A 27288-nucleotide genomic window follows, 5' to 3' on the forward strand; every position below is an offset into this window, starting at 1 on the left:
ACTCTTGGTTGAAATGTAAGATAATTAAAGAATATTTCGTAAAGCTACATATTCAAAACAGTGGAAATGTAAGATGCTGCTTTCAACGTGAATCAAACACAAAGATACCAAGTTTCATCGTTCTATTGCAGCAAGAAAAGTTTGCTTGCATGATATTGCACTATTAATGCCTTACACGAAGAGAACTAAAGAGGATAATAATGGATATGCCATATTATATCTAAAAGTTGAAGCACTCAAAACTGGTCCAACTTCCACCATACATACACCCAAACCCTAAGAAAACAAATCGAATGTTCCAATTTCTAGGTTTCAATTTTATAGCAAGCCTAATTAAGAATATAAACAAAAATTAAAACTCTGAATGAAGAAAATACGAATAAAAGTATCTAAAACTAAAGGTTGGGTAGTACATTACTTTTCTGAAATTTCTTATCAAGAAATAGTTCAAACATGTTCAATAATTCTTTTCTCGTTATACATAATAGTGATTAAGGCACACTCAGATGTGTGTATATAACTGATTAGAATAAAAATATTTGTAATAATAATTCTCTTATAAAAGTGAAGTATTATAGGGGAAACAAGTGCATGGGCTTAATTTCGGTGATGTTAATAAAGAAAAATTGAAGAAATGTGTGTCAAATATAGTAGATAAACATGGAGAAATTGAACGTAAAAATACGGGAAGATTCGAAGTTATAGTAAAATTGTTGTTTTATTATTTTGTTAGAGAATAAATCCATTTTATCCTTTATAATAAAGGCAAAAAAATAAAAAAAAAAGAAGAAAGAACTAACAATACAACACCGTAAAGGGCATCAAGCTTTATATATGGCACATATATGCTTCCTAAAAAATGCCACTGGAGGGAGAGGGGAAAGAATTCTAGTGTCTGAACTCTGGAGCAAGAGGGCAAACCAAACAAATTCCTATGAAATGCCATTGGAATTGTCAAAATTTACAGCATAACCAGTCCATCTGCCTATGAAAAAGCCACCGAAATTGCTCAAAATAACCGGATAACCTGTCCATGAGCACTGTAGCAACTCCAACCCGCGCTTTTAGTATAGTAAAGATTTATCAAATTCAAATTGCTTTAGTTGGCCCATTCATTATTTCCTCAAGTAGGGGTAAACTGCAAACTTGCCAAATGGGGAAGGAAATGTAACAAATATTTTGGAATGGACCATAAAGAAAAGCACGACATTATTAATGAGATAGAGGGAACAGTTAAAAAAACATAGTTCAAGGGAAAAAAGCACTCTTTCCAAGAGAGAGAAAGCTCATACAAAGAAGAGTGCACCTTCATAATCATTTTTATCAAACCTATGATTGTACCATACACAAATTGTCTAACGTGAATCAAACTAAGTTACTAGTAATTTTAACCAAGTTAGGTACAATAATCCATTCACTAGATCGGGTTATAGAAATTCTGATCTTGATATAGCCTCAAGAATCAGAGATTCTTAGTTCAAATTCCTTTATTTCCTTCTCACTTCTTTAAGTCCCACATCTCCCCTATTAGAAAAAGAAAAAAAATATCTTGATTCTTGCACATGGAAATAGTGACAAGAACCCAAGGGCCTTATGTGCAATAAAGTGAAACTGAGAGGCATCAAGGTAAATCACTCACACTAAAAAATTTCTACTCTACAGTTTTGTCCTTACTTCTTACAGCCCAAATTCAAGTCCAATATCAATCCGGGTTTTTTAGATCATCTTCAGACCAAACTCGACCCGTTTCCCCCAAATTCTCCTCATGCATAACCCTTTGCCATAAAATACACAGTGACACACACTAAGCTCACCAATGGAGGTGGAATTGGAGCCAAGAGTGAAGCCTTTACCATTCAAAGTAAAGGCTATTTCGCGAGAATCACCCTCCCAGAAGGCCAGCCATGTCTTGGATACCGACCTTCGGAACCACTGGTCCACGGGGACCAACACCAAGGAATGGATCCTTCTTGAACTTGATGTAAGGATACACTTATTTAATCTGATTTTTCGGTTTGAGTTTGTTGTCTTGCTTTGAGATAGTTAATTTGAACTGGGTTTTTGCTAGTTTTGTTTCTTGTTTGATGGATTGTAAAGGGTAGAGTTGATTGAAATTTAGTTAATGTTGGTGAAAGTTTAGGGTTTTTGGGTTAGAAAGCGGTTATCTCTTTTTTGATTGAGTTGAATTGTGACGGGCGTGTTTTGGAGTTTAAGTAGAAGTGGATTGAGTGCGGGTGGTTGATGGAGGCTGTGAAAACTAGTAGTGAATAGGATAAGATGGCGAATTAAGTTCCCTGAAGCTTTGAGAAGGCTCCCAGAATTTGAAAAGATAAATGTTGTATCAAAGTTGTGGTGGCACTGAATTTAGAGGTATTTATTTTGGACAATGACCACATGCTCACCAACGTTTATTGGTAACCCATCAGCATTTCCAGTATCATCTTACATTGCCATATTTGTTGGTGTCGGTTGCTTGACCAAAGGAAGCCTGATTCTGGAGTTGTAGGGTTTATGGATTCAAACTTGAAGAACTGATTTGCTACCCATGGAACTTCTGAGTGTTATGCTGATATTTGTTAAATATCATCGATTATCATCAGAAAATTTTTAAAGGTATTTTTCATGTTGCAGGTGTTATTGGTCTTTTTGCATTGAATCATGCCGATTGTGTATGATTGTCTTTTTTTTTTTTGATGCAAATGATGTACGGTTGTCAACTTAAGAGTATGTCTGCTAATATGGTAGTATCAGGTGAAAATCTTGCTTCTGGTTTTTTATTTACTGAATATTCTTTTTGCCTTGGATTTGTCTCTAAGAGATTTGAATAATTTAGTAATAGATGTACTCGTCTTTGCTCCTTTTTATTTACGTATGCATTGTTTAGTATCTTGAGAGAAGTTGAACAAGCAGTGACAATGGTGATACTGAATCATTGCATGATGTAAACTTATGTACTAGAGATGGCATGCTTTCCTTGAAATATTGCAAAGTAGAACAATGAAAGTTAATAAATGCCAGAATTTTTGTGAGGACACTTGTCTGTTATTTAGCTTGAAGTCTCACTGCTTGTCTATTTTGGAGAAATTCAAACTCTTTATACAGAGCCAACGAATAGTGTAATGGCCAATTTTTTAAGAACATTATCCATGTATTCCTGTTTCTTTCTTTTTTAATCAGTAGCACCTAATTTCATTTCATCAGTACTCAGCTTCTCTATCTTTATGAATAGGTTTGCAAGTCAATTAGTATTAATAGAAGAATTATAACCAGTAGTTTGCTTGGTTCCAAGAGGTTTATGCCGGCTTATTATGAAAACTATGATGATAAATTTCAATGCATATAAATTATTATGAAATGAGTCGTGATGGGCGCCTTAAATTCGAAAGGCACAAGGAACTCATCTTCCATTCCTTGGAGATTGCCTCAGTATCTAAAATCACATGCCCTCTGGCAATTTGCCTTTCACTTGAGGTCCAGCGACAAGTGTAATTGACCCCAATGTCACCATCTAGAATACTGGTAACGAGTATGCTGCATCGGACAGATCAGTTGTTAAAAATACCATTCAAATGCTACCATAAATGGGCACATGGCTGTCAAAGCTACTATCTGGACAGGAATAGTCATGGTATTATTTACTTTGTTGTTCCATCTCCTATTTGCAAGGACACTACTCAATACCATAATCGGTGGATTTTCATTTCTTCTTTGCGAATAATGTCCTTTGTTTGTTATTATACTTCCAATATGACAGGTGACTAGTGAAGCTTAAGGCGATAATTTGAGACAACCCTAATGTTATTTGTAATCTGTTTCAGCCAAAAGCTGATTTTTTTGTTCTTTTTGCTGCGCTAAAAATTCTGAGTTTAAGTAATTAAAACTTGGAACTAGTGCTTCCTTCCTGCAGACTATACCTTTTTTATTTATTTAAATGATTAACTAACTAGATGCACTTCAACGTAAATTCCAAGTTGTATCAATCAAGTTTTTCTACGTGGTCTGTTATGCCTTAATATTGTCATTATCTCTGGTACTGGAGGGAAATTAAGGAAGAGATTTGTATGATTGTATTGATTTTACAATAATGGTTTAGTTGTTGATTTACTTGGTTGAAAATATTACTTGACCGGAAAAAGTTGAAGATGTTTATCCTTCTGTTTTGAATCTTTTGAGAAACTGTTGAAGTTCATGGTAAAGCTATAACTTACAAATAGATTTACTTTGTCTTGCTTAACAGAGACTTGGGATTGTGAAACTGTTCTTATTATTTAAGTATTTAACTCATTATTCTTTAAAAGAGGAAATTCAATTGATTTGGAGAAGAGATGAAAATGGGAGGATCAGAAATTACTAAAATACAAGCCAAAAGTTAGTACGCGTATTGCTTGCCATGGTTCTACAAATATGTTAGCGAGATATTTCAAAAATCACATTTGCTAATGCCTATGGCAAATACAGAAGTTGATTCTATTCTACAGTAACTCTGCATGCACAGATTGATTGTTAAAAGTCCGGCAATCCTGCCCTTTTGAACAACCCAAAAGAAATTCTGACCTAGCACATTAAAATAGAATTCTTCCAATCACAATTTAGTTGCATGAATATCAAATAATTTAAAAAAAATCCACCATCATTTATTCAGGTACTGATAAATTCTTTGTTAATGATTGAAACTAGGTTGGTCAAGCCTTTAGTCTTTTCCTTTCTTTAGAAAGACTGCTATTATCACTGCTTCTCTTCTTTTATTTTCGGCACACTGTTTATTAAGAACTTTGAAGACGTCCTACATGATTTTATAACCTTATCTACTTGTATATCCCTTTAAGGTTGGTTATTTCATTTGTTTTTTTCACATTGTCTCATAATGTTTGTCTCCTAAAATATCAGTCATTTTACATTTTATATCCAATTTTCTGTTCCCCATGCCTCATTAGCCTTTCTGAATTGTCCTCTAATACTTGTCACCTAAAAGATCAGTCATTTTACCTTTTGTTTCCAATAATGACCCCACTCTAACAAATGAGCAAATTATCCAGGTAGTCACTAAACTTTTTCAACAGTCAAGATTTGGCCACTCAATTATTAGTAGTACGTCTTTACCCATTAAACTATCAAAAGTGTAAATTTTGGGTCATTCCGTCTGATTTCACCGTTAACTCTGTTAGATCAAAGGGTCTGCATGATTTACGAGACATACTATTAATTGTTAGATTTGATAGAGTTAGTGGGAAAATCAGATAGAATGGCCCAAAATTTATACTTTTAATAGTTTAGTGGGTAAAAACATGCTATTAATAGTTGAATGGTCAAAACTCGATTATTCGAAAAATTTAATGGCTATCAAGATAATTTGCTCCTAACAAATTTGCCTTATCTGGCAGACAGACACTCAAGAAATATACTTAACTCAGATCATCAATGCTGTTGATACAATTATGTGTCCTTTCTTCTCAGAAGGGACGAAAAAAGTGTCCACTACAATCATGAGCATCTTTTCATTTGATATGAAATTAGTGGTAGAGCCAAGAATGATTTGAAGTAGGGGCAATAACAATATTAATTATTATTTTTTTTTTTTTAGAAGTAAGACATAATGAAAATATTCAAATAACAAGTAGAAGTGATATATCTCCTTTGGAGTTATAGGCATACTAAGATAATAATACTTTTTTTTTTTTAAATTTAAAATAAGTCCACAACAATGGAGTTTAACCAAAAAAAATTCCACAGCAATGGAGTGCAAAAACAAGTTTTAAGATTACTTTATTGTAGAAGCAAGAGGCTTATTGGATTCTTAGATGTTCCATTTCCATCAAATTACAAGTTCAGTCATATATATATATGTTTCCACACCAATGGAGTGCAAAAACAAGAAGTTTTAAGAGAACTTTATGGCAGAAGCAAGAGGCTTTTTTGGATTCTTTGATGCTCCATTTCCATCAAATTACAAGTTCAGTCATATGTATATGTTTACTTCTCAACAACTTAATGGGGGAAATAAATTAAATTGTTTTAAGATTTTGTGGATAGCAATATAATTTTCCGTGCATATGCCCCTGATGTAGATCTTCCATTGAATGGAAGCAAGGTATCTTAACTATTGTAACAAATATTGTGGCTGATACAATTCCTACTACAGAGGTGTGCCATAGCTGTTTTTAAACTAGTGACAGAAAAGATTGATTTGAAGTAGCTCTGAAAAAACAAGCATGTCGACCATTTCTAGACATTGCCAAGTGAAGGGTGCATGTGTATCAGTGGAGTAGGAGGATGTGGAAAAAGATGAAAAGAAAGAGAAAGGACAATATCATACTAAAAACTCTACAGTTGAGGTGCTCCAGGAATTTTTCCCCCCCTTTGTGTTAGAAAAACTAATTTGCTTTCCAATTAATTGCTTGATGCATGAGCGTATCTGCTGTAAATGGTGTGCGCTCCCCTTTAGCAGTTATTTTGTAGTAAATGCTGATTGAGCAAAATATTATTGATGCAAAAATTCATATATCATGCTAAAAACTCTACAGTTGAGGTGCTCCAGGAATTTTTCCCCCCCTTTGTGTTAGAAAAACTAATTTGCTTTCCAATTAATTGCTTGATGCATGAGCGTATCTGCTGTAAATGGTGTGCACTTCCCTTTAGCAGTTATTTTGTAGTAAATGCTGATTGAGCAAAATATTATTGATGCAAAAATTCATATTTCACTAGATTGAATACACTGTGAGATATGGATAAGTCCTAACATGACTTTTGATAAATGGCTTGAGATGGTTTATAGTCATCTGGTGATGATTGTATGAATGATTTTGCATCTTCAGGATGTTATTATACCTTGAATGAAAGTAATTCCTTTCATTTATTCCAGTGGTTGCACTTGTTGATTGCCTAAAGGGATCCCCATTTAGATGTCATCTTTTGTTTTCTGATGTTGCCTTTATTGCAGGAACCATGCCTACTTTCACATGTACGGATGTACAATAAATCCGTGTTGGAATGGGAAATTTCAGTGGGCTTGCGATACAAGGTTGGTTAATTATACGCTTTCACCTATGAATTGATTGAATAATTGAATTAAATTTCAAATCCAGCAAAGAAAGTAATTTAATGGTTATTTGTGTACTTGATAGTGGCTGTTTTTACAAGACTTCTATTGCCTCTCTTTGGTGGCTACAGAAACCCCTTTAAACTTTTGATTCAGAAATACAATTTTCTTTCCTTCCTGAATTGCAATTGGAGTCTTATGAATTTTTCTTCATAGCCAGAGACATTTCTAAAAGTTCGACCCCGCTGTGAAGCACCTCGGCGAGACATCGTTTACCCAATGAACTACAGTCCCTGTCGCTTTGTTCGAATATCTTGTTTGCGGGGAAACCCGATTGCTATATTTTTCATTCAGGTCAGATTTGGGTTTATACATATACATACATACACACACACACACACACATATATATATATATATATATATTGATCGTGCATATTTATTTGTCAATTGCTTTTCTTTGCATTTCTCTGCTTTTGTTCCTTTCTTATTACAGCGTTTTTGAGCTTTTAATTGATTGCTTGAGCAGTGTTACATTTGAGGATTCGTCTTTTTTACAGTTCCCCATGTTTATATATATCATTTTTAAGTCAAATAGTAGAAAGAGTTTAAGGATTTTACCTGTTTCTTTAGCTGATTCAGAATTTTTTTCCTGAAGAATCTGTTTTAAGAGAAGGTTATTTTTCCTTATCTGGCTATTTTAAAATAGCTTCTGAAAGCATCTCCAGATATTTTCTTTTGAGCTCAAATAATTTTAAAATAGGTGATAAGTAAACCCCAACACCTTAAAACTACTTGAAGCTTATAAAATAGCTTAAATAAGTAAACCCCAACGCCTTAAAACTACTTGAAGCTTATAAAATAGCTTAAATTAACTTATTCTAATGGGTTTGTCTACATTGCTGCCTTGGAGCTGTTGCATGCGGTTATAAGAAAAGTGGAATTTTTTTTTTTCAAATAATGGAAAGAGCATCTTTACTTGCAGGTTAGGATGTGCATTCCTCATGAGCCATAGTTTTTGAGTTCTTGTACATGGGCCCTTGATTGGTTTCAATCAATCAGTGTAGTGTAATAATTGTAGTTTCCTTTTCTGTTGGCTTATTTTGGGCTGTGCTTAAGGTTTTGTAGTTTACTTGTCTTGTAGGAAAAAACAAACAGAAACAAAATATTTTCCATTGTTTCCTGGTGCCAGCCAGATGTACCTTTCTCAATTGCTCTAGATTATTAACACCTTTCATGACGTTTGGGCCAAAAATTTATGGTGAATGGATTACTGGGATTTTGAGTGGCACAATCTTTTTAGCTTTCTGTGTGCATCAAGTTGGGTGCATATTTCTATAAGAATTGGGTTCTCTTCAATTGCTACCTTCTGCTAATATGATCAAGCGAAGGATGCCTAATTTCATGGAAGGTTAATTGTGTCCTCCCCCCTCCCTGCTCCCCCCCCCCAAAACACAAAAAAATTTAAGAATTTTGTTGTTTCATCAGGAAAGTCAATCAATTTTGTGCAAATCTCGTTTATGTGGCTGGTGTTTGATTTGCATCCAATTAATTCATGAGCTTGTTTGGTAAGATTAATGTTCCCTGGGTATTACACAGAATTGCTAAGTTTGTGTAATGACCAGAAAAGCTTCATCCATTTCTACTAGCTGCATGTTACACGAAGGAACTTCAAAAAGGTATCTTATGATCATAGCAGAAAAAGGTCGAGTAATCTTGAAGTTTTAAAACTGAGTATTAGATGGAAAATTGCAAGCAATATTTCAGCCATAGGTGTTGGCCATCTTTAACATGCAATTGATTGTATTGTACTGATGGTTTTGGTGGTTTATTCTTTTTAAACTGTGCCTTGTATTTTGTTGTTATTTTTAATGTTAAATAGGGTATCTTACTGTATTGATTTGTAACTGTTGGAAATCTGTTTGGCTACCTGTATCATTGTTGAAAAGCTGTAGTTCCAGTTCCCTTACAATGTAAGATTGTTATTTAGGATTAATTTATTGCATATGATAAAGTCAATGGTTAAAGTGCTATGCTTAGAACGTTAAACCAAATCAATGCTTATAAAAAAAATTCATTGAAGATGCAAAATCCTGTTTTTTTTCTTTTCATATGAAGTTCTTTGGTGCTTCTTAATGTCTCTGGCCATGGATATAATTTGTATAGTAGTCTGTCTTTTATCATGGAACTAAACAAAAATTGGCTCCTTCCATTATATGAATTTGCAAGCTTTATGCAACCTCGGTTGGATGCATTTTTTGTTGTCACACCACTTAATTCCTACTTTTAGCTTTACCTCCAAGTAAATGAAGTTTTCAGCAGCTCTTTTTTATCTTATCATCCCCATTTACTCTTTATACTTGCGGTTGCATGCTGACTAAGCTTCTACTACTTGACTATTTTCTGTGTCTTCTCTGCAGTTGATTGGGATTTCTATACCTGGTCTTGAACCAGAGTTTCAACCAATTGTTAATTACCTGCTTCCACACATAATGTCTCACAAGCAGGATGCTCATGATATGCATCTCCAGGTGAGACATTTAATCGAACATAACTTAAAGTGAGCATGAATCTTGATCTTGTTCATGATTTTGTAATATATAATTGCATGCAAAACAGTTGCATATGTACTTACAGATGTACATATGTATCATTAATTCTTGTTGCTTTCTAAACTTTTTCCTTGTAGTTGCTTCAAGGGATGACTAGCCGATTGGTGACCTTCCTTCCTCAGCTAGAGGTACAATTTTCTGAATTTGTAAATCTTAGACATCTAAAGTTTCATAAGCATGATCTTCCATCCAAAGTTCTTCATTTGTGTTCAGAATGCCATTTGATTGCATGCAGGTGGATCTTAATGGCTTTTCAGAAGCTGCCGAACCTACTTTAAGGTTTCTCGCTATGCTCGTTGGTCCATTTTATCCAATCCTACGTGTTGTAAATGAAAGGTCGGTAGAGTAGCTTTCCATGTTTTTAAAAATTTTGTGATGACATTCAAATCAGCTGCTTTCCTCTCTCTCTCTCTCTCTCCCCACACAGATAAATCACACGAACATGACATTTATGGGCACGCATCATTGCATACATACATGTATATGTATATCTCTTCCTTCGTGTCTGTGTTGTGTGTATAGTCACGGTGTCACATACATCAACGTATGCACATATATCTGTATGTCAACCTGGATATGTATTTATATCTTCTTGCACACGTTTGGAATTAGTAATTATCCTTTTCAAAAATAGACCTATTTTGCTGAATATTGATTTGTTTTTAAAGTGAAAAGTTAATATACATCAAGTGCGGTCTGTTCATATTTTTGTCACATGCCTTTATTTTGCCTTTCAACTAAAAGGAGGAGCTGCTTATCCTTCTTTTTGACTCTCTATAGAAATTTAAAATTTTTTTTGAATTAGAGTTAATTGTTCCAGATATCATTTCCTTTAGAGAAAGGGGAGCGCGAAAGTTTGTTGGCTTGTGTGCATCCAGGGATGCGATTTTGATGATGATTGTATGATTGGCCTTTGTTTTGAGTGATTCTTTGCATACTGAAAAGTAGAGTTGTGGGGATTTAACTTCAGGAAGCGATGTTTCCTTACAACTTTTTTCCAACTTTTGCAGGGAAGCTGCTAAGGTTGCAGGCAATGTTTCAGACTATGAAGCTTCTAAGAATAGTCAAGTTTCGGTGGCCTTCACTGTTTCCTCTAACTTTGAGGTGATTGTGAGTTCTTGCTTCCTCTTAAATTTTATTTAATTGTGACTTACTGTTTTTTTTTTAATCATCCATTTAGCCAAGGAGATTACGTAGTGCATCTGCGTCTACCTTGCCCTCCTCCAGTTACTTGGTTTTTCGCCCAGATGCAATCTTCATGTTGTTGAGGCTAGCTTATAAAGATCAGAACCTGGGAAAAGTTTGTGCAATGGTAACTATGCTTTCTTCATTTTATTTTGTTAAAAAAAAGTACATTGTGTTGAAAAACTAAAAGAATTTGAGTTTAGGTTACTTCTCTTGAGAGTCCAACTTTAAATGTCTGTTATTTTATATGTTAAAGTCGCATCTTTTAAATATCCCTTTGACCTTTACATGAAAATTGAATGGTTCTCAAGTATGACGAAATATATGAGGCTGATGATATATTGATATCATAGGGCCATAAGTCATATAATCAAACATAAGTTTTGGAACAAAGTAAGATGAAAAAGGCTCTGTTTTGGAGGCCTCGTGTGATGGCTTTGCAAAGGAAGATGATTAACTCAATGAAACATGACTAGGAATCTAGAAGTCAACATGCAAAAGGAAACAATGCTCCACTACTTGCTCCTCCTATTTTTTTGTCTCCTCCCTCGATGTCTTGTACTTCTTCACTTGTATGGTTTAGCAAGGCTTTTATGCAAATAAGCTGACACTCATGACCTAAGGGATTTATTTTGGAAAGTTGTATGCTCTTTTGAATGGCCTAAATTTTCATCCTGATGGCCTTTCTCATGCTCTATTTCAGGCATCTCAAATTCTGTTGAAGTTGACAGATCCTGCAGAGCAAGAAGGTCCTAGTGCTGCCTCTGATATAGCCTCTGATGAAGCATCTAAATCTGAAACTCACGGGCCTCTCTCTTTTGTTGATTACTCGACCTTGTTCGGAGAAGAAATAATCCCACCAGATTGTAATCCTGAGCCTAACTATTTGAATATCTTGGATATTGCAACGGTGGAAGAAGGACTGTTGCACCTACTGTATGCTTGTGCCTCCCAGGTAGATTGCAACACCCTGTCATATGTAACCAATACTATTTACTGCTAAATGCCTCCTATTTTGGGCGTCAATTAATACTTAAATTTGGTGTCTCACAGCCTCGTCTCTGCAGCAAATTGGCGGATAGCATTTCGGACTTTTGGTTGGCACTACCTCTAGTACAAGCACTGCTTCCAGGTTTTAGACCTCATATTTTGGATCTGTCTGAGTGTGGATAACAAATGCATAAGATTAGCAGCAATGCCAATTGATAGTGAAAATTTTTTCAAGTGCATATCCTTATTCTATAATTCTTCCCACAATTTCAAGAATGTCACTATTTTGTGCTATCTAAATAGTCTTTCAATTTTTTGTTGGAGAGTGTTGGACATTTTTTATTAACATAAATTTATATTTCTTCTGTAGCACTTCGTCCAATTGTCAATGGCCCAGATCAAACAGATGATTCCTTCTCACATTGGAAACAACCTTTTGTACAACGTGCCCTGTCAGAGGTATTATGGTGGTTTTGATATTGATATGATTTTTCTATTCTTTTGCCCTACGAAAGAACCTTCTTGACTTTGTGTAAAAAAAATTGCAGGTTGTGGCAATGTCATCTTCATCAGTTTATCGTCCTCTTCTTCGTGCTTGTGCAGGCTACTTGGCATCATTTTCCCCTTCACATGTTTGTCTTTCTCCTGTTTCTTTTCTCATCTAAATTTTAGTTTTGGAGGTGATGATGCACTTTTTGCTTGAGAATATGGGTTCATCTTCGAAGCCTCTTGTTTGTCTCATGCACCCATACGCACATCAATACATCCATTTATTAATTAAACATGTTGTGGGCCTGAGCATCCAAAAGCCTAGATCTTATTTTTATTAATCTGGAAGTAGCCCATAGAGCATATCAGAGTAGAATGTTATATCCATTTATAATTCTTGGAGAGTGAATTGCATAAGATTTTCGTGTAATATGCAGATTTAGGTCTTTGTTGTTCTTGGCAATCTCAATTATTTGAAGACGTTTGCTGTAAACAAGCATAAGTAGTTTGTGATACTTTTTTCCATGTAAACGTGAGGGAAGAAAGATTAAAATGCATGATATATGCAATTGTAAACAATATCACTATTGTTCCTTGGAGCTAGAACTACTTTGCCATGTACATCTTAGCTTTGCTGGTCAACGGATTCATTACTTTCCAGAAAGTAAAGCATTTTGGTGTCATTTTTTCCTGCAGGCTAAGGCAGCATGTGTCCTTATTGATCTCTGCTCTTGTGTGCTAGCACCATGGATGGCTCAAGTGGTTGCGAAGGTAAGATATGCATTGATCCATTGCATCCATTATTTTTTGGTCTCTTAGTGAAATCTCTGAAGTGATAGTTTGGTTCTAATGCAGATTGACTTAGCTGTGGAGCTTGTGGAAGACCTTTTCACCGAATTACAGGTATATTGCAGTGCTGAGTTATCAATAATTTTAGTAGCTAGAAAACAATTTTTAGTTAGAATTACTGATTATTCATTAGTATGATTATAAGACTCAGATAAGAGTAGAGCTGTCTTTATATTTTTGAACTTTATTATCAACTTGCATTATAAATTTAGAACCATGCTGATTCCTTCTCTATGTACTAACATGCATATATAGTGCTGTAACACATGGAAATTCATGTCGTGTGTTCATGCACGAATACTCCAAAACGTTCTGACTGTTTTGATAGTTCTGTTTCAGTGTAAATGGTTTATTTTCTATCATTATGATAGTGTGCAGTCACATTTTGTCCTGCACATTTGATCATTTATACTATGGTTTGCATATTGAATAGTAGTCGTGAGAGCGGCAACACTATTGCTTCATTTATTTTTTTGGGCAACACTATTGCTTCATTCAGGTTTTGGCCATCAACACTATTTATTTTTTATATTTGCGTATTGGATATTAGTCATGAGAGTGGCAACACTATTGCTTCATTCAGGTTTTGGCCATCAACACTTTTTATTTTTTATATTTGCATATTGGATATTAGTCATGAGAGCGGCAACACAATTGCTTCATTGAGTTTTTATCCATCAATACTTTTTATTTTTTATATATTACTTAAATTCTATTTGCGTATTGGATATTAGTCATGAGAGCGGCAACACAATTGCTTCATTGAGTTTTTGGCCATCAACACTTTTTATTTTTATATATTACTTAAATTCTAGGGGAAATAATGAAGAATTTTCTTTGCTTATTGAATACTTTAGTACTTGTCACATTCCATTGTGGATGAGAAAATTTTCTAAAGAATTTACCATGATATACCTGATTCATGCACAATATCTTCCAAAAATCGATAGGTCCTTGCGGCCTCACATGTTTTTCAATCCATGGCAAACCCCCTACCCTAGATTTTCAGCATTATTCTTTTATCTACCATTAATTAGTCAATTGTCTTCTGGTTTGATATCAGGTTTCTTTGGCATATGTTAATGGATTGCATTTTCCTAATTTTTGCTTTGTGGAATACAGTAAAATGCGTAACCAGAGAATGATCTGTTTAAGATGCATGTGATGGTAATTTGTTTTTCTTCTAGTCTTGCACATTATGAATTCCCTTTTAAGATACAAGTACTGATATGGAGACTAAATATACAACAAATTTCTACACTTAAGGATTTTTGTTCTGCATAATTGCTAAAAAATTCTATATTTGTAATGTCATGTTGATACATGCTGGTATGCTTATCAAGTTAAACAAAAAGGATGACCGTTTCTTCTGTGTCTTTGTTAGACAACTGTGTCTTTTATAGACAAAGATTTGCAATAAAAATTACTGTGGAAGGTATACCACTGCATAAAATATTCAGATTACTTTGTTGACATATCTTAGATTCATCTTTAATGGACCAATATGAAGATTCCGGATATCAGAATAAGAAAACTGTATTTAAGCTTGGGAAAAAAAGCTTATAACCTTTTCTTTCAACTGACTTATTGACCTTGGTTGTCTTGAGGGATGCTGCATGGTTATTTCTTTTACCCCATAGGAGCAAATATGTTAAAATATACTACCATCCAATTGTAACACCTCCAGTCTTGTTTCTGTTAAGCTCCCGTTAAGAAGTTGTATTGTCTTCCTTCATGGTTGTCTTTAGATCACACATTTGGAGCTCCAGTGTCTAAATTTCTGGCCATGTCAGACGTCTGTGGTTTTTAAATAATCTGTACTTCTGGGTTGTCTTGTGTCATTAGCGTGTTTAGATCACACATGGGTGAAGTTTCTGGTAGGAAGTCTGTATTGTCTCCCTTCATGGGTGTCTTTAGATCACACATCTAGAACACCAGTGTCTAAATTTATGGCCATGTCAAATGTCTGAGGATTTTAAATAATCTGTAATTCTGGGTTGTCGTGTCGTTAGCATGTTTAGGTCAGACATCTAAGCTCCCTACTCTAAATGTTTGGCCACATGAAGTCCTTTTCAACTCTTGTACATTTGGGTTTTGAGAATTTACAGTATGCAGACAAAATTATCTGTCAGGGTGTGTAATAGTACTCACATGTGGGAAGAGGTGCTCTTTCATGTTTCTTGATTGTTGGACGGACAAAATCATCTGGCGGGCCTTTATCTTGAATTGAACTATGAAAAGGGACAGGTGAAGAAAGATAAAATCATGGCCTTCCATTGCTGACCTGGGTGCCTGGTGTACACTCAGTGAACATGGATATTTGAACACGAAAGTTGCTAACAGATATCTGGTGTTACAGAAAGCAATTACAATCATTTGCTCAACCAAAATTGAATATGTCAGAACCTATTGCTCCTTTTATTTTTACTCCACCAGAATAAAGTTCATTTACCTTTACACCTGTTACTTTGACATAAATTTCGAGATATTTCGTCAATCATATATGTGCTGCAATCTGGAGCCAATGCTGAGCCATGCACATCTTATTTACACATTCAAAGTTTCTGGAGGGCTTGTTCTCAACAGCTTAGGAAAAACTATCAAGAGATAAGTTATTGTTGAAAAAATAAATGCCTTGTTTGGATTGTGATTTTTTGTCAAAAAATTTCTACGTTTTCTGTGAATACATCTTTTAATCACCTCTTTATCTCACATATATCAAATTGTTACAGTATATAAAATAACAATCCAAACATAGCGAAAGTTAATTTTGGAAATTTGTTGAAAGATTTAATAACATATTTCTGTTATTCATGTTTTTAAAAGCTAAAAGCTGTCTTTGGAAATCAACTAAGGCCTGCTTCCCAAGATCAGCTTTTTCCAAAATAAAAAATGCTGCTTGTAGCTTATTATAAGATGTTGAAAGTCTATAGCTGCTTGTCTCACTTGAGTTCTTTGTACCTGAATAGCTCTGTTCAAATTTCCTCAGCTGCCTTGGTGTCTTGCTTGCAAAATAAACACCATCTTTGCTATTGCTTGAACTGTTTTGGGTAGCTTTTGTCATCACAGTTTTTTTCTTTGCAGAATGACCTTTTCCTACAATAAAAAATCTTAAACCTACACCTTTTATCTGGCCTGTTTGTCAGGGTGCTCAAGTCTTATTTGCTCGTGCACGTGCAGCCCTCAAGTATTTAGTGTTGGCATTATCTGGGAAAGTGGATGATATAATGGCCAAATACAAGGTTGGGCTTTGGTAAAATTTCCTGATGTTTTAGTCCTCCTATAGTTTCTGCGGTTATTTTGATATTTCAATAGTGCTTGACATTTTTTATTCTGCATCATGGTTTCCAAATGTCATATCTTCTATTTTCTGTGATAATTACTGTGTTTTCCAGGATGTGAAGCACCAAATTCTTTTTCTGGTAGAAATGCTGGAACCTTTCCTGGATCCGGCCATGACTCCAGTGAAGAGTGTGATATCATTTGGAAATGTCTCTTCTACATTTCTTGAAAAGCAGGAGCATAACTGTGCAATAGCACTGAACGTGATCCGCGCTGCCACGAGAAAACCTGCTGTGCTTCCATCCTTAGAAGCTGAGTGGAGGCGAGGATCAGTTGCTCCCAGGTAATAGGAAAACTTACTAAGAATCTTCTGTGAAAATCCTTTTTCTTAGGATTTCGCTATTTGTTTCCTCTTATATACAAGTTGCAATCTTTATGATTTAGCGGGATGGCTTTGGTATTGTATCCAAGAACTTTTCACTGATTATTCTATTGCTCCATGGTAATAAGCTCATATTCGTGTGATAAATATTTCTGCAGTGTACTTCTCTCAATCTTAGAGCCTCACATGCAGCTACCTGTGGGTATTGACCTGCGCAAATTTCCTGTTAGTGAATCACCAGAGACACAGTCATTAACTGTTTCATCTTATGTATCTGTTTCCCAAAATGGAGGAGCCTCTGCCAAGTCAAACAGTCAAGATGATAGTGATGGAAGGACAGATAATTTTGATATCACAGGGAAGATGGATATTACTGAGGAGTTAAATGCTCTTTTTGCCCCATCAGAATTGGCTAGTTTGTCTCTCACAAATGCTTCGTGCAGTGTAGACCTAAAACAGTCAGATTCCGACTCTTGCAATGTTAATATGGAGGGAAACAATATTCCAAAGGATTCAAACAAGCAATCACAAGATAATGTTCTACCAAATAACATTTTTGTGGCAGAATACTCTAATTTACAAGCTGATTATTTGCAGCTTATCAACTATCGAGACTGTGAGTTGAGGGCTTCTGAATTTAGACGTTTTGCTCTTGATCTGCAGTCTCAAAGTCCTCTTGCTCCAGAAGGTCATAATACTGCCATAGATGCTTTGCTCTTGGCTGCAGAGTGTTATATTAATCCTTACTTTATGATGCCCTTCAGGAACACTTCTCAGGATATTAACAAATGCAATGTGAATAGGAACTCTGAAAGCTATGGACTGACAGATGTCAGAAGGGTTCTAGAAAATAAAGATACCGAGTTGAAAATAGTAGATGGTCTTGAAAGAAAAAGAGATAAAGCTGTTCTTGAACTCCTGCTTGAGGCAGCAGAGTTGGATAGAAAGTATCAGAAAACAGCGTTGGATGCGGAACTTGATACTTCACATATTGAAGAGCGCGAGGAAGTCATAAGTTTGGCACCGGATGGTATTCTGTTTGCAGATGCTATCACCTTAGTGCGGCAGAATCAAGCACTTTTGTGCAAATTCTTAATTCAGAGATTACAAAGGAACGAGCAGTCTGTGCATGAGATTCTCATGCAATGTGTTTTGTTTGTGCTGCACTCAGCAACCAAACTGTTCTGTGCCCCTGAGAGTATAGTTGATATAATACTGAACTCTGCTGAATTCTTCAATGGGCTACTGAAATCAATTTATTATCAGTTCAAAGAAGGAAATTTGCAGGTGGATCAGAGCAAGCTGCATGAGGTACAACGTCGATGGGTGCTTCTTCGGAGATTGGTAATTGCTTCAAGTGGCACCGATGAGGAATCAAGTACCTCCATAAGCGTACAAAATGGTTTCCGGTTTGCAAACCTTATTCCACCATCAGCGTGGCTGCAGAAAGTATCTGTATTCTCTTGTTCTGCCTCTCCTCTGGTTAGATATCTTGGTTGGATGGCAGTGTCTCGTAATGCCAAACAATATCTGAAAGACCGCCTTTTCCTTGGTTCAGATCTGTCCCAGTTGACATATTTGATATCAATATTTTCTGATGAACTCTCTCTGGTAGACAATATTGTTGATCAGAAAAACGACAAGCAGAAGACTGAAGAATCAAGAGTTAGGGACACAGGCAATGAGCAAGTGCTAGGACATTCCAGTCAAGAATATGTGGATCTATCATTTCATGCTATATACCCTGAGATTAGTCAGTTCTTTCCCGATCTAAAGAAAGAGTTTGAAGCTTTTGGAGAATCCATACTAGAGGCTGTAAGGTTGCAGCTGAGATCTCTATCATCGGCTGTGGTGCCTGATCTGATGTGTTGGTTTTCTGACTTGTGTTCATGGCCTTTTCTAGGACAAGAAAAAGGTCAACTTTATTCTCAAAAGAATCCTGATAATTTGAAAGGTTTTGTGGCAAAGAATTCAAAGGCTGTTATCCTGTTTGTGCTTGAATCCATTTTGTCTGAGCATATGGAAGCGATAGTACCAGAATTACCTAGGTTGGTGCAAGTTCTGGCATCACTTTGTAGAAGCTATTACTGTGATGTGACGTTCCTTGATTCTATATTGCATTTACTAAAGCCAATCATAGCACATTCTTTACATAAGGTCTCTAAAGAAGAAATCCAATTGAGTGATGATTCATGTTCTAATTTTGAGTCTCTATGCTTTGATGAGCTTCTTGATGATATTAGGCAGAACAATAATGATCAAGGACATCAAAAAATCTATTCCAGGGCATTAACAATTTTCGTTTTAGCCACAGTTTTTCCTGATCTATCCTTCCACTGCAAAATGACAATTTTGAAGTCCTCCCTCTGCTGGGCTGATTTTGCTTCTTTTGAACTGAAGACTTCATTTCATGATTATCTTTGTTCCTATCAGACCCTAATGGAAAGTTGCAAAAACTTTTTGGTTGGGACATCCAGAGTCTTGGGTATCATTCCTTTTAAGACATCCCTCTATTGTGATGGAAGAGTATGTGAATCTCTCGATGACAGCTCTGAGTCATGCTCATGGTTTCTTGGTGATGTCTGTAACCTTGCTTCTTCGACTGGGGTTCCTGAGAACCTTGAAAAGGAAAAAGATACTGCTGTTCACGTAAATGAAAAGGATTGTAAATTGACTTCTGAGGAAATAGTTGAATTTTCAGAGGAGTTAGAGTGCCTCATTAATAAGCTTTTTCCAACGCTAGATGAATGCTGCAAGATTCACCGTAGACTGGCAAAAAGGTTGGCTATTACTTCGGCAGAGTGCTTTGTGTACTCAAAATGCTTGTCAATGTTCAGACAAAGGTTACTTGTGCCCTCGCAAATTGATAAGGAAGGTATTATGCCAACCAGTGCTGAATATGTATCCATGGATGGCTGGAACGTCAGTCTACAAGAATATGCACAAATGATACTGGTGCTTCAGGAAAAACATTGCTGGGAAGTTGCATCTGTGATGCTTGATTGTTTACTAGGAGTGCCTGAATGCTTCAGTTTAGATGGTGTGATTGATAAACTCTGTTCTGCAATAATTAGCTTTTCTTCCGGGGCACCAAATATTGCCTGGCGGTTGCAGACTGATAAATGGCTGTGTTTCTTGCTAAGGAGAGGTACCCACCTTCTTCCCAACTGTGAAACTCCTATAAACGATGTGTTTGCTTCCATGCTTAAGCATCCTGAACCAGAGCAACGATTTATTGCACTTAAACACTTGAGGAAACTTATGGGTGAAGATGCAAATGGTGGAGCAGCTTCTTTATCTTTAAAGCCAACTGGTGGAGTAGCTTACTCAGACTTGGTTATTTCTCCTGTGCCAATATTATCAAGTCTGGTTGCTGGTATGTGGGATCAGGTGGCTTGCCTGGTGTCATCTGATACATCACTTCTTTTAAGAACCCATGCAATGGCGCTTCTTCTGAACTGCATACCTTTTGCTGGGCGGCAGAAGTTGCAGTCTTTTCTTGCAGCAGCTGATCAGGTTCTCCCAAGCCTAGCAAATCTGACACGGTCCACTTGTCAAGGCCCCGTATCAAAATTTTCTTTAGCACTCCTTGCAAATTGTTGCTTGCATTCTCCTGCTGAAGATATTTCTCTTATACCTGAAATTGTTTGGCAAAACATTGAATCTATTGGAGTGCTGGAGAATGGTATTGTTTCTTAGTTACCTTTATATATTTCCGAAAAGATTGAAGCAGTTTAAGCATGTCCCTAATGTTTTTGCTTTTATTTCCATTTCTGTTTTTAGAAAGCTGTCCTTTGAGCTTGGAGAGAAGGGCTTGCCAAGCCTTATGTAGCTTGAGAGCTGAAGGGGATGAGGCTAAGCAGGTAAGCAGTTGACTTTGGTTTGATGAGGCATATTGGTTTAGGTTGGTAATTTAGGCAGCAAAGGCTTTCTATGGTCCAATGTTTTATTTCTCTGTCTTCTTCTAGTCCAATTTTCCAAGGTAGAGAGCTTTTTTCTTTTTCGATGAGTTTTCATAGAGACCTCAGTCTTAATGTTATCCTAACCCCTGGGAAAATTTGTTTTGTCTGTGTAAGATGCTGCAAGAGGTGCTCTCTTCAGCTTCTCCAGAACAACTTGATCCAGACTTTAGAAGTACACGCGAATCAATCCTCCAGGTACAGAAGCATTATTTGGTTATCATCTTGCAATTCAGGAGTGTGGAATACCATTATCATGCCCTGGGGTAAATGGCCTTTTGTTTACCTCCTATTTTCTTGTGTGGATAGGTTGTTTAGCGAGTTGAGATGAATGAGGTTTTGAAATGAACCTTGGTATTGTAGCTGTGACTTATTATTTTTCTTTTGGAATTTTTTTAATGCCTTTTACTTTGTAAATGATTAAAACCCTATCCTAGTTGTTTTTCTTTCTTTTTTTTCGCCCCTCATTGTTTAATGGGCTAAATTATTATGATCCAATCCTTGAGTTTAGCACGATTGCAAGGATCTGGCCTAGCAGATAACCCTCTTTTTTTGCCCCTTTCTTTGGTGGCAGTGGCAGCGATGGTGTTAATGTTTTTGTAGGGGGGGTAGGTTGGATCATGAATTGGATCTTTATATGGAGGCATTTGAAGCTTCTCTTCAGAACACAGATACTATTGAATAATGGATGACAACCGTATTTAGACAGTACATTAGGGGTTTTCACCTACTGCTTTAGCTAACTAGGATCTTTGTATTTAGAGGGTTGTTTATTTCTTTTGTATCATCTTTCTCATGTGGAATGAGAATTTGTCATGGTAACTGGGCTCTGGAAAATCTTTTGTTTGGTTTATTTTTTTTTCTTATCATGCCTTATCAGAAATTTTGTTTTTCTGGATTCGACCTGATTGCTGTGGCAATTTAGCTTTCATCTTTTGAATTACTTTTTACTTTACATCTGTTCATGCTTCCACATAGTTCTTATTCAGATAGAAGATTTGGAGTATTGAATTGTGAGATGATTTCCTTCTTGTGTCTACTTGGATTAGACAATTATTTAGGAAAGAAAGTTGAACTGGTAGCTTACCTTTGTTCACCAGTTTGTCACATTCCTTTCTTGGTATCATCTCAACGTATTTGTATTTGGTGATTGTGATTGCAGTATTGACTTGTTTTATATTCACATCGTACTTTTTCTATCACTTTCTGAAATACTTCGCTAAATTGTTACTTTTGCTAATCATTTACTCTTTCTTTTGCGCCTTTTGTCTAATTTTACAGGTTATGTCCAACTTTACATCTGTCCAATCATACTTTGATTTCTTCCATAAAGAAATGGATAAAAAGTGCTTGGTCAGTCTTAACATCCGTGGAAAAGTTCTTTTCATATGCCAATTCTCTTGTTGTAGCTAAATATGCGTTTTGCTTTAGGAATTCGAGGAAGCTGAGATTGAAATGGAACTTCTTCAGAAAGAGCATGCCTCACCAGAATCAGCTAATGATATTAAAGATTGGCATCGGCTTCCTTTTGTAGCTGGTAATGGAGTTCGGTACTAGATAGTCCGATAATAGAAATCTACTATACCTTGTTTGTAACTTTTGGCATTCGCACCAAATGAAGGCTCTTTTCGAGTGATGACCTTTTGTTGTTGTGATGAACATTATACTATTTTTATAGTGTACTAGATGACCCTTTTAAAATCAATGACCTTTTAGTAGTTGTATCTTATATTACACTGTTTACTAATAGTGTAATGCTTGCTGTTTACAGTACATAATCTCTCAGTGAGAGTTAATTAAGTTGATCTGGCATTTATTCAACCTCTTTTGCTCTTTGCAGACTGTGCAAAGGATGATAACCGTCTGCAGCAAATCAAGAATCACATTAGATCTCTGTATGCTCCAGCTTGCTATTTCTATGGATTTTTATGATTAGTAGCTAGTATTTAGGGAGGTTTTAGTATCACTTGGATCTCTTATCCAGAAACATGTTATGGTGTTCTTGTCCCCATTTTGTTAGAAAGAGCAACAGAAGGCAATGTTTTCAAACAATGTCTTATTTTGTATGTTCAGATTTTTTGTGAAAAGACTTTTAACAATATTTGTCATTGGTGAAAGAAAAAGATAGTGTAGATGTATCCCATTCCTGAAATGGTAAAGAGCAACATCTTCTTCTAAAAGCAGCCGGATAGAAAAGAAGAAAAGGAACTAAGGAACTTAATGCTTCAAGAGGATTATGTTCCATTTTGGATTCAGCAACAACTGGTACTTTGAAAATGTGAAGACTGAAATGCACTTCTGATTCCTTCTTTAAATATTCCCTCTACCATATCTTTCTCTATTTTTGTGTCTCCCATAAATTTGAGAATCTATGATACTTTCTGGATTCTTTTGCTGATTTCTGGTTCTAGATAATTTCACCAATGGGAATCACAGAATTAAAACAACTTTATACATATATGTTGCTGCATTTTTTTTTTCTGTTTCACCATTATCAAATGATGTATTAGCTTCACTTTTTCTTGATGGATTTACGTTGCTAAAGTTCTGTATGAAATCTCCAATCAGAGAGAAGACAAAACTCAGAGAGGAGATTATAGCTCGCAGGCAAAGGAAGCTACTTCTAAAGCGTGCCCGTCAGAAGTACATAGAAGAGGCTGCTTTACGAGAAGCAGAACTTCTTCAAGAACTTGATAGGTTCTGCCTCCTTTTCCTTGTTTATATTATTTTCACTCCAGTTCAGTTCTGAATATGTTGATGCTGGAATCCATATCAGAGAGAGTACTTCTGAAGCAGAAAGGGACATCGAGAGACAGCGGCTGTTGGAACTTGAGCGTGCAAAAACCAGGGAACTGCAGCATAATCTTGATATGGAGAGGGAGAAGAATACACAGGTAAGTTGTAAGATCATTTAATATGTTCCTGATCATCAGTTCTTACATATGGTAATCCGATCTGATGTAGCCTGATTCAGAGATATGTAGCCCTTTAGCAATTTTTAGCGTCTTTAGTTCTTTCTCAAACTCTTTATTTGCATAGATAATTCTTTCTCGTACTACCATGTTCTCTCTAGTTGTCAGTAACTTAGTCAAGCATCTCATGTAGTTCCCCCAATGCCTTCTGACATAATGATGCACATGAATGGTGTAATTTCCTAGTGACGGAGAAATATCCATATTCTTCCAGCCATGTATTTATTGTTGGAAAGAATTGCCTCATTTCTGTTATCCATCTTTGTGAGTTTATCAGTATCATTCAATCTGGGATTTCCCTATTCAGTTAAATCTGGATCCCTTTTACTTACCTGCCATCTGGTAAGATAAATAATCCAATTTTGAGATGCTTTTTAGTTGCTTGACCAAAATCCTTTAGCGTGTTTCTGAAGACAATCTTCTTCACCCCTCTGTGAAGCTGTAAACTGTAATAGTGGTGATATAAAGCTTAGTGTGATCTCCTTAGCTTAGTCACACAATATTGTTTTGGTCTATATTGAAACTTTTGATCTTTAAATTGACTTCGGTAATTACTTTTTTTCACTGTTTGACTACCTCAGCAGATTATCATATAAGCTTGTCCTCTGAAATGATTTGGGAAATGGTTGGTTAAAAGGTCAACAGACAACTCATTTTGATAATCCTTTGTAGATACATCTATACTTTAATTCTTAAGTTTATTTACTTGGGTTGGGCTTCAGTTATCCAATATCTTGGCAAATTGGTTGGGATGCTGGGCTAAAATGGGGTTTCAGTATCAATTTTCTTTTTATTCTGAGTATACCTCAACTATTGGGATTCGTTATCTTTTAACTTGGACTACTGATCTAGGAGTGGATGGCAAGTTTATACCTGATTAGGCTGTAGACTTTACAGTTGCATCCTTGCTATAGCCTCTAAAATCCTTTTGAATGGAACTAAACCATCTTTCTTCTTGATCTCTTGAAGAAGATTGCTTGAAAGATTACCATGTATATGTGCCAAAGGTAGTCTGCGTACATGAACATGGATACATGTTTATCTGATACGGATGAGTGTTTTGTCTTGTAGAGAGAACTCCAGCGGGAGCTTGAACAAGTGGAATCTGGAAACCGACCATCACGGCGGGAATTTCCCTCGTCCACTCATAGTAGGTAGGGCTTCATTAAATATCACCACCACATCTGATAACTTCTCAAGTATCTTACTTTCACGTGCTTGTTAATAATTGTTTGTTCGTTGTTTGACTGTCTCCTAAAAATTTGGAATTAGCTTTTCTTCAATTGTCTGATGCTAATGGTTGAGGTTGCATCCTTCAATAAACTGCGTGCTATATTGGGCCCTTCAGTAGGATTTCTCTTTTTATAGGCATGAGAACAAACATGTTGGGAACGTATAGTGTCAAAGAAAAGAAGAAACAGAAAAACTTGTTCTAATTGCCTCCCCTCCCCCCCTTTTGAAAGACAGCAAAATGATAAGACTAAAGTAAATTTAGAATTGCAAGTCTCCTAAAACATCTCCATATGTCTTCCCCCTATGAAACTTAACCATAGCCATTGTTGATATATCTTGATTCTCGTATCAATAACAAGTTTTCTGGAGCACAAATGCTGTATAAAGTTCGGCTAATTGCAGCATTGCTACAAATGCTATAAAAAGTTCACCAACTATTGCAACTGCAAAGGCCGTCAGTGAATCATGATATCAATTGTCACAGTTGGAACTCTCTGCAATTGCAGCATTGCTATTAATTTGAATATAACATATACAGTTGTATACGCATCATACACTAAGTATTCGCCTAATCTGAGATAAACATGTTATTTATAGACATTCATGTATTATGCACCTTTTTCGTGCATGCCTGTGTTTTTCTTGTTTGAACCTACTTGTGTATATCTTTTGTTCGTATACAAGATACATACATGTATAGATGCTACATACTGAAGGTTTAATGTTTTATATCTACACTGGGACATCAATAATACCCATTATTGGGAAAGCGGAGTTTGGAGGGGGAACGGATTACTGAGTTTGAGCTGTGGTTGAGCAGAAATAGGGTGGTTGTTCTACTACTGATATTAGAATTGTCAGTGAGGACAAAGGAGGGCTTTAGTGGAGCTGGAGTGCAAGGTAGTTATAGGCCACCAGGAGTGATAGGTGCAGGGTCCTGCAACTGCAACCACAGGGGAGCTCTGCTGTGAGGTTTCCGAGGGAGCCCAAGAATTTTGTTTTTAAATTTTAAAAGGCAGGCAGTTTTAGTGTTTGCTTGTTCCATTTTCACATCTCGAGTAAATACAGCTTTTCCTTTTGCCACATTTTCTTTCCTTCTATGTTTGTTTTGGAAAATAAAAGGATGAAGGATTAAACCAGTGTGCATTTCTTATTTTACAGATTTAGAAATTAGAACACCAGAAACAAATAGTTGTGAAATGGATTATTCTATGAATTTTCTGCCTGTCATTGTGGTGTTTAGAACAACTGCTTTTTCCCATGCCAGCTAGAATGATGTTGGTTATTCTAACAAGTAGAAATACCGGAACATATTAAATGACCTACGTCATCAGGTATTAAAGTTTTGGAGATACAATTTTAGAAATCTGATGCTGTTTGTTACTTTAACAACGCAAAGAAATTATGCTTTTGTCTGCTCTATAGTCTCTCTCTCTCTTAGACATTGCAAGCACTTGTAAACAGCTTTTATAGCATGCGTTTTATCCACGGTGTGATCTAACTATTAGTGCTGACATGAAGTGATTGGGTGGTCAGTAGTCAAGGTTGATGAATTTAAATTTGGTAAAATTACCTTTTAACTGCTTTATGCAGCAGACCAAGATATCGGGAGAGAGAAAATGGAAGAGCAGTAGGTGAAGGTAACTTGAGAGGAAGTACTGGCAGTATGCAATCTGAGACTACTACTACAAGTTCTTCCATGGCAACCATGCCAAAAGTTGTTCTATCAGGGGGTAGGCAATTTTCAGGCCAAATACCAACCATTCTACAATCACAAGATAGGCCAGATGATTACGGCAGTACTTATGAAGAAAATTTGGATGGAAGCAAGGACTCAGGTGACTCCGGTAGCATCGGTGATCCAGATTTGGTTTCAGCTCTTGAGGGACAATCGATTGTTTCGGGGTCCTCTCTAAGGCATGGATCTAGAGGTGGCAAACCTCGGCAGATTATGGAGCGAAGAGAACGAGAGAGCAGACGAGAAGGAAAATGGGAAAGAAAACATTGATAAGATATTTGCATGATTGTATGTATGTATTGTTACCTGAAGTTTCTGCAATTAACTCCCATGATCTCTCTCTGTATCCTCAAAAGAGATGATGCATTGCTGTGGTAGACCATATCAGCAGATGCCCGTCTCAAGGTGAGGCAAGTTTCATGAGCTTAGGAAATTAGTTTGGTAGATAGATTTTGTTACAATTCTTCTTTCAATCAATTGATTTGTGTTTATAGGTGCTGTATAATACACATTAAATTGCATTCGCTGTTGTGATGTAAAATATAAATATAGGATTAGCTAA

General features: G+C 36.0%; 1 protein-coding gene across 1 annotated transcript; it reads left to right on the forward strand.

Annotated features, from left to right (window-relative positions):
• The first annotated feature begins 1732 nt into the window (after positions 1-1732).
• LOC113780293 lies at positions 1733-27288 on the forward strand. The gene is made up of 26 exons (XM_027326108.1): positions 1733-1981; positions 6938-7018; positions 7253-7390; positions 9456-9566; positions 9725-9775; positions 9883-9983; positions 10658-10751; positions 10828-10959; positions 11536-11787; positions 11886-11964; positions 12193-12281; positions 12371-12454; positions 13008-13082; positions 13167-13214; positions 16307-16402; positions 16556-16785; positions 16983-20509; positions 20608-20687; positions 20901-20981; positions 22065-22136; positions 22215-22320; positions 22624-22678; positions 23352-23480; positions 23560-23677; positions 24827-24909; positions 26582-27288. Exons 1-26 carry the CDS (start codon positions 1817-1819, stop codon positions 26994-26996), a joined length of 6492 nt encoding a protein of 2163 aa, XP_027181909.1. The 5' UTR covers positions 1733-1816; the 3' UTR covers positions 26997-27288.

The sequence above is a fragment of the Coffea eugenioides genome, chromosome 8 (genome assembly GCF_003713205.1).
Source record: "Coffea eugenioides isolate CCC68of chromosome 8, Ceug_1.0, whole genome shotgun sequence".
NCBI classification, from domain to species: Eukaryota; Viridiplantae; Streptophyta; class Magnoliopsida; order Gentianales; family Rubiaceae; genus Coffea; species Coffea eugenioides.

What these genes read in the sequence shown, in the direction of transcription:
- LOC113780293 (XM_027326108.1), top strand. Translation starts at nt 1,817, where the DNA reads ATGGAGGTGGAATTGGAGCCAAGAGTGAAGCCTTTACCATTCAAAGTA. An exon ending in CAGTGGGCTTGCGATACAAG is followed by an intron (nt 7,019 to 7,252) that starts GTTGGTTAATTA and finishes TTTTCTTCATAG; the next exon opens with CCAGAGACATTTCTAAAAGT. An exon ending in CTACGTGTTGTAAATGAAAG is followed by an intron (nt 9,984 to 10,657) that starts GTCGGTAGAGTA and finishes CAACTTTTGCAG; the next exon opens with GGAAGCTGCTAAGGTTGCAG.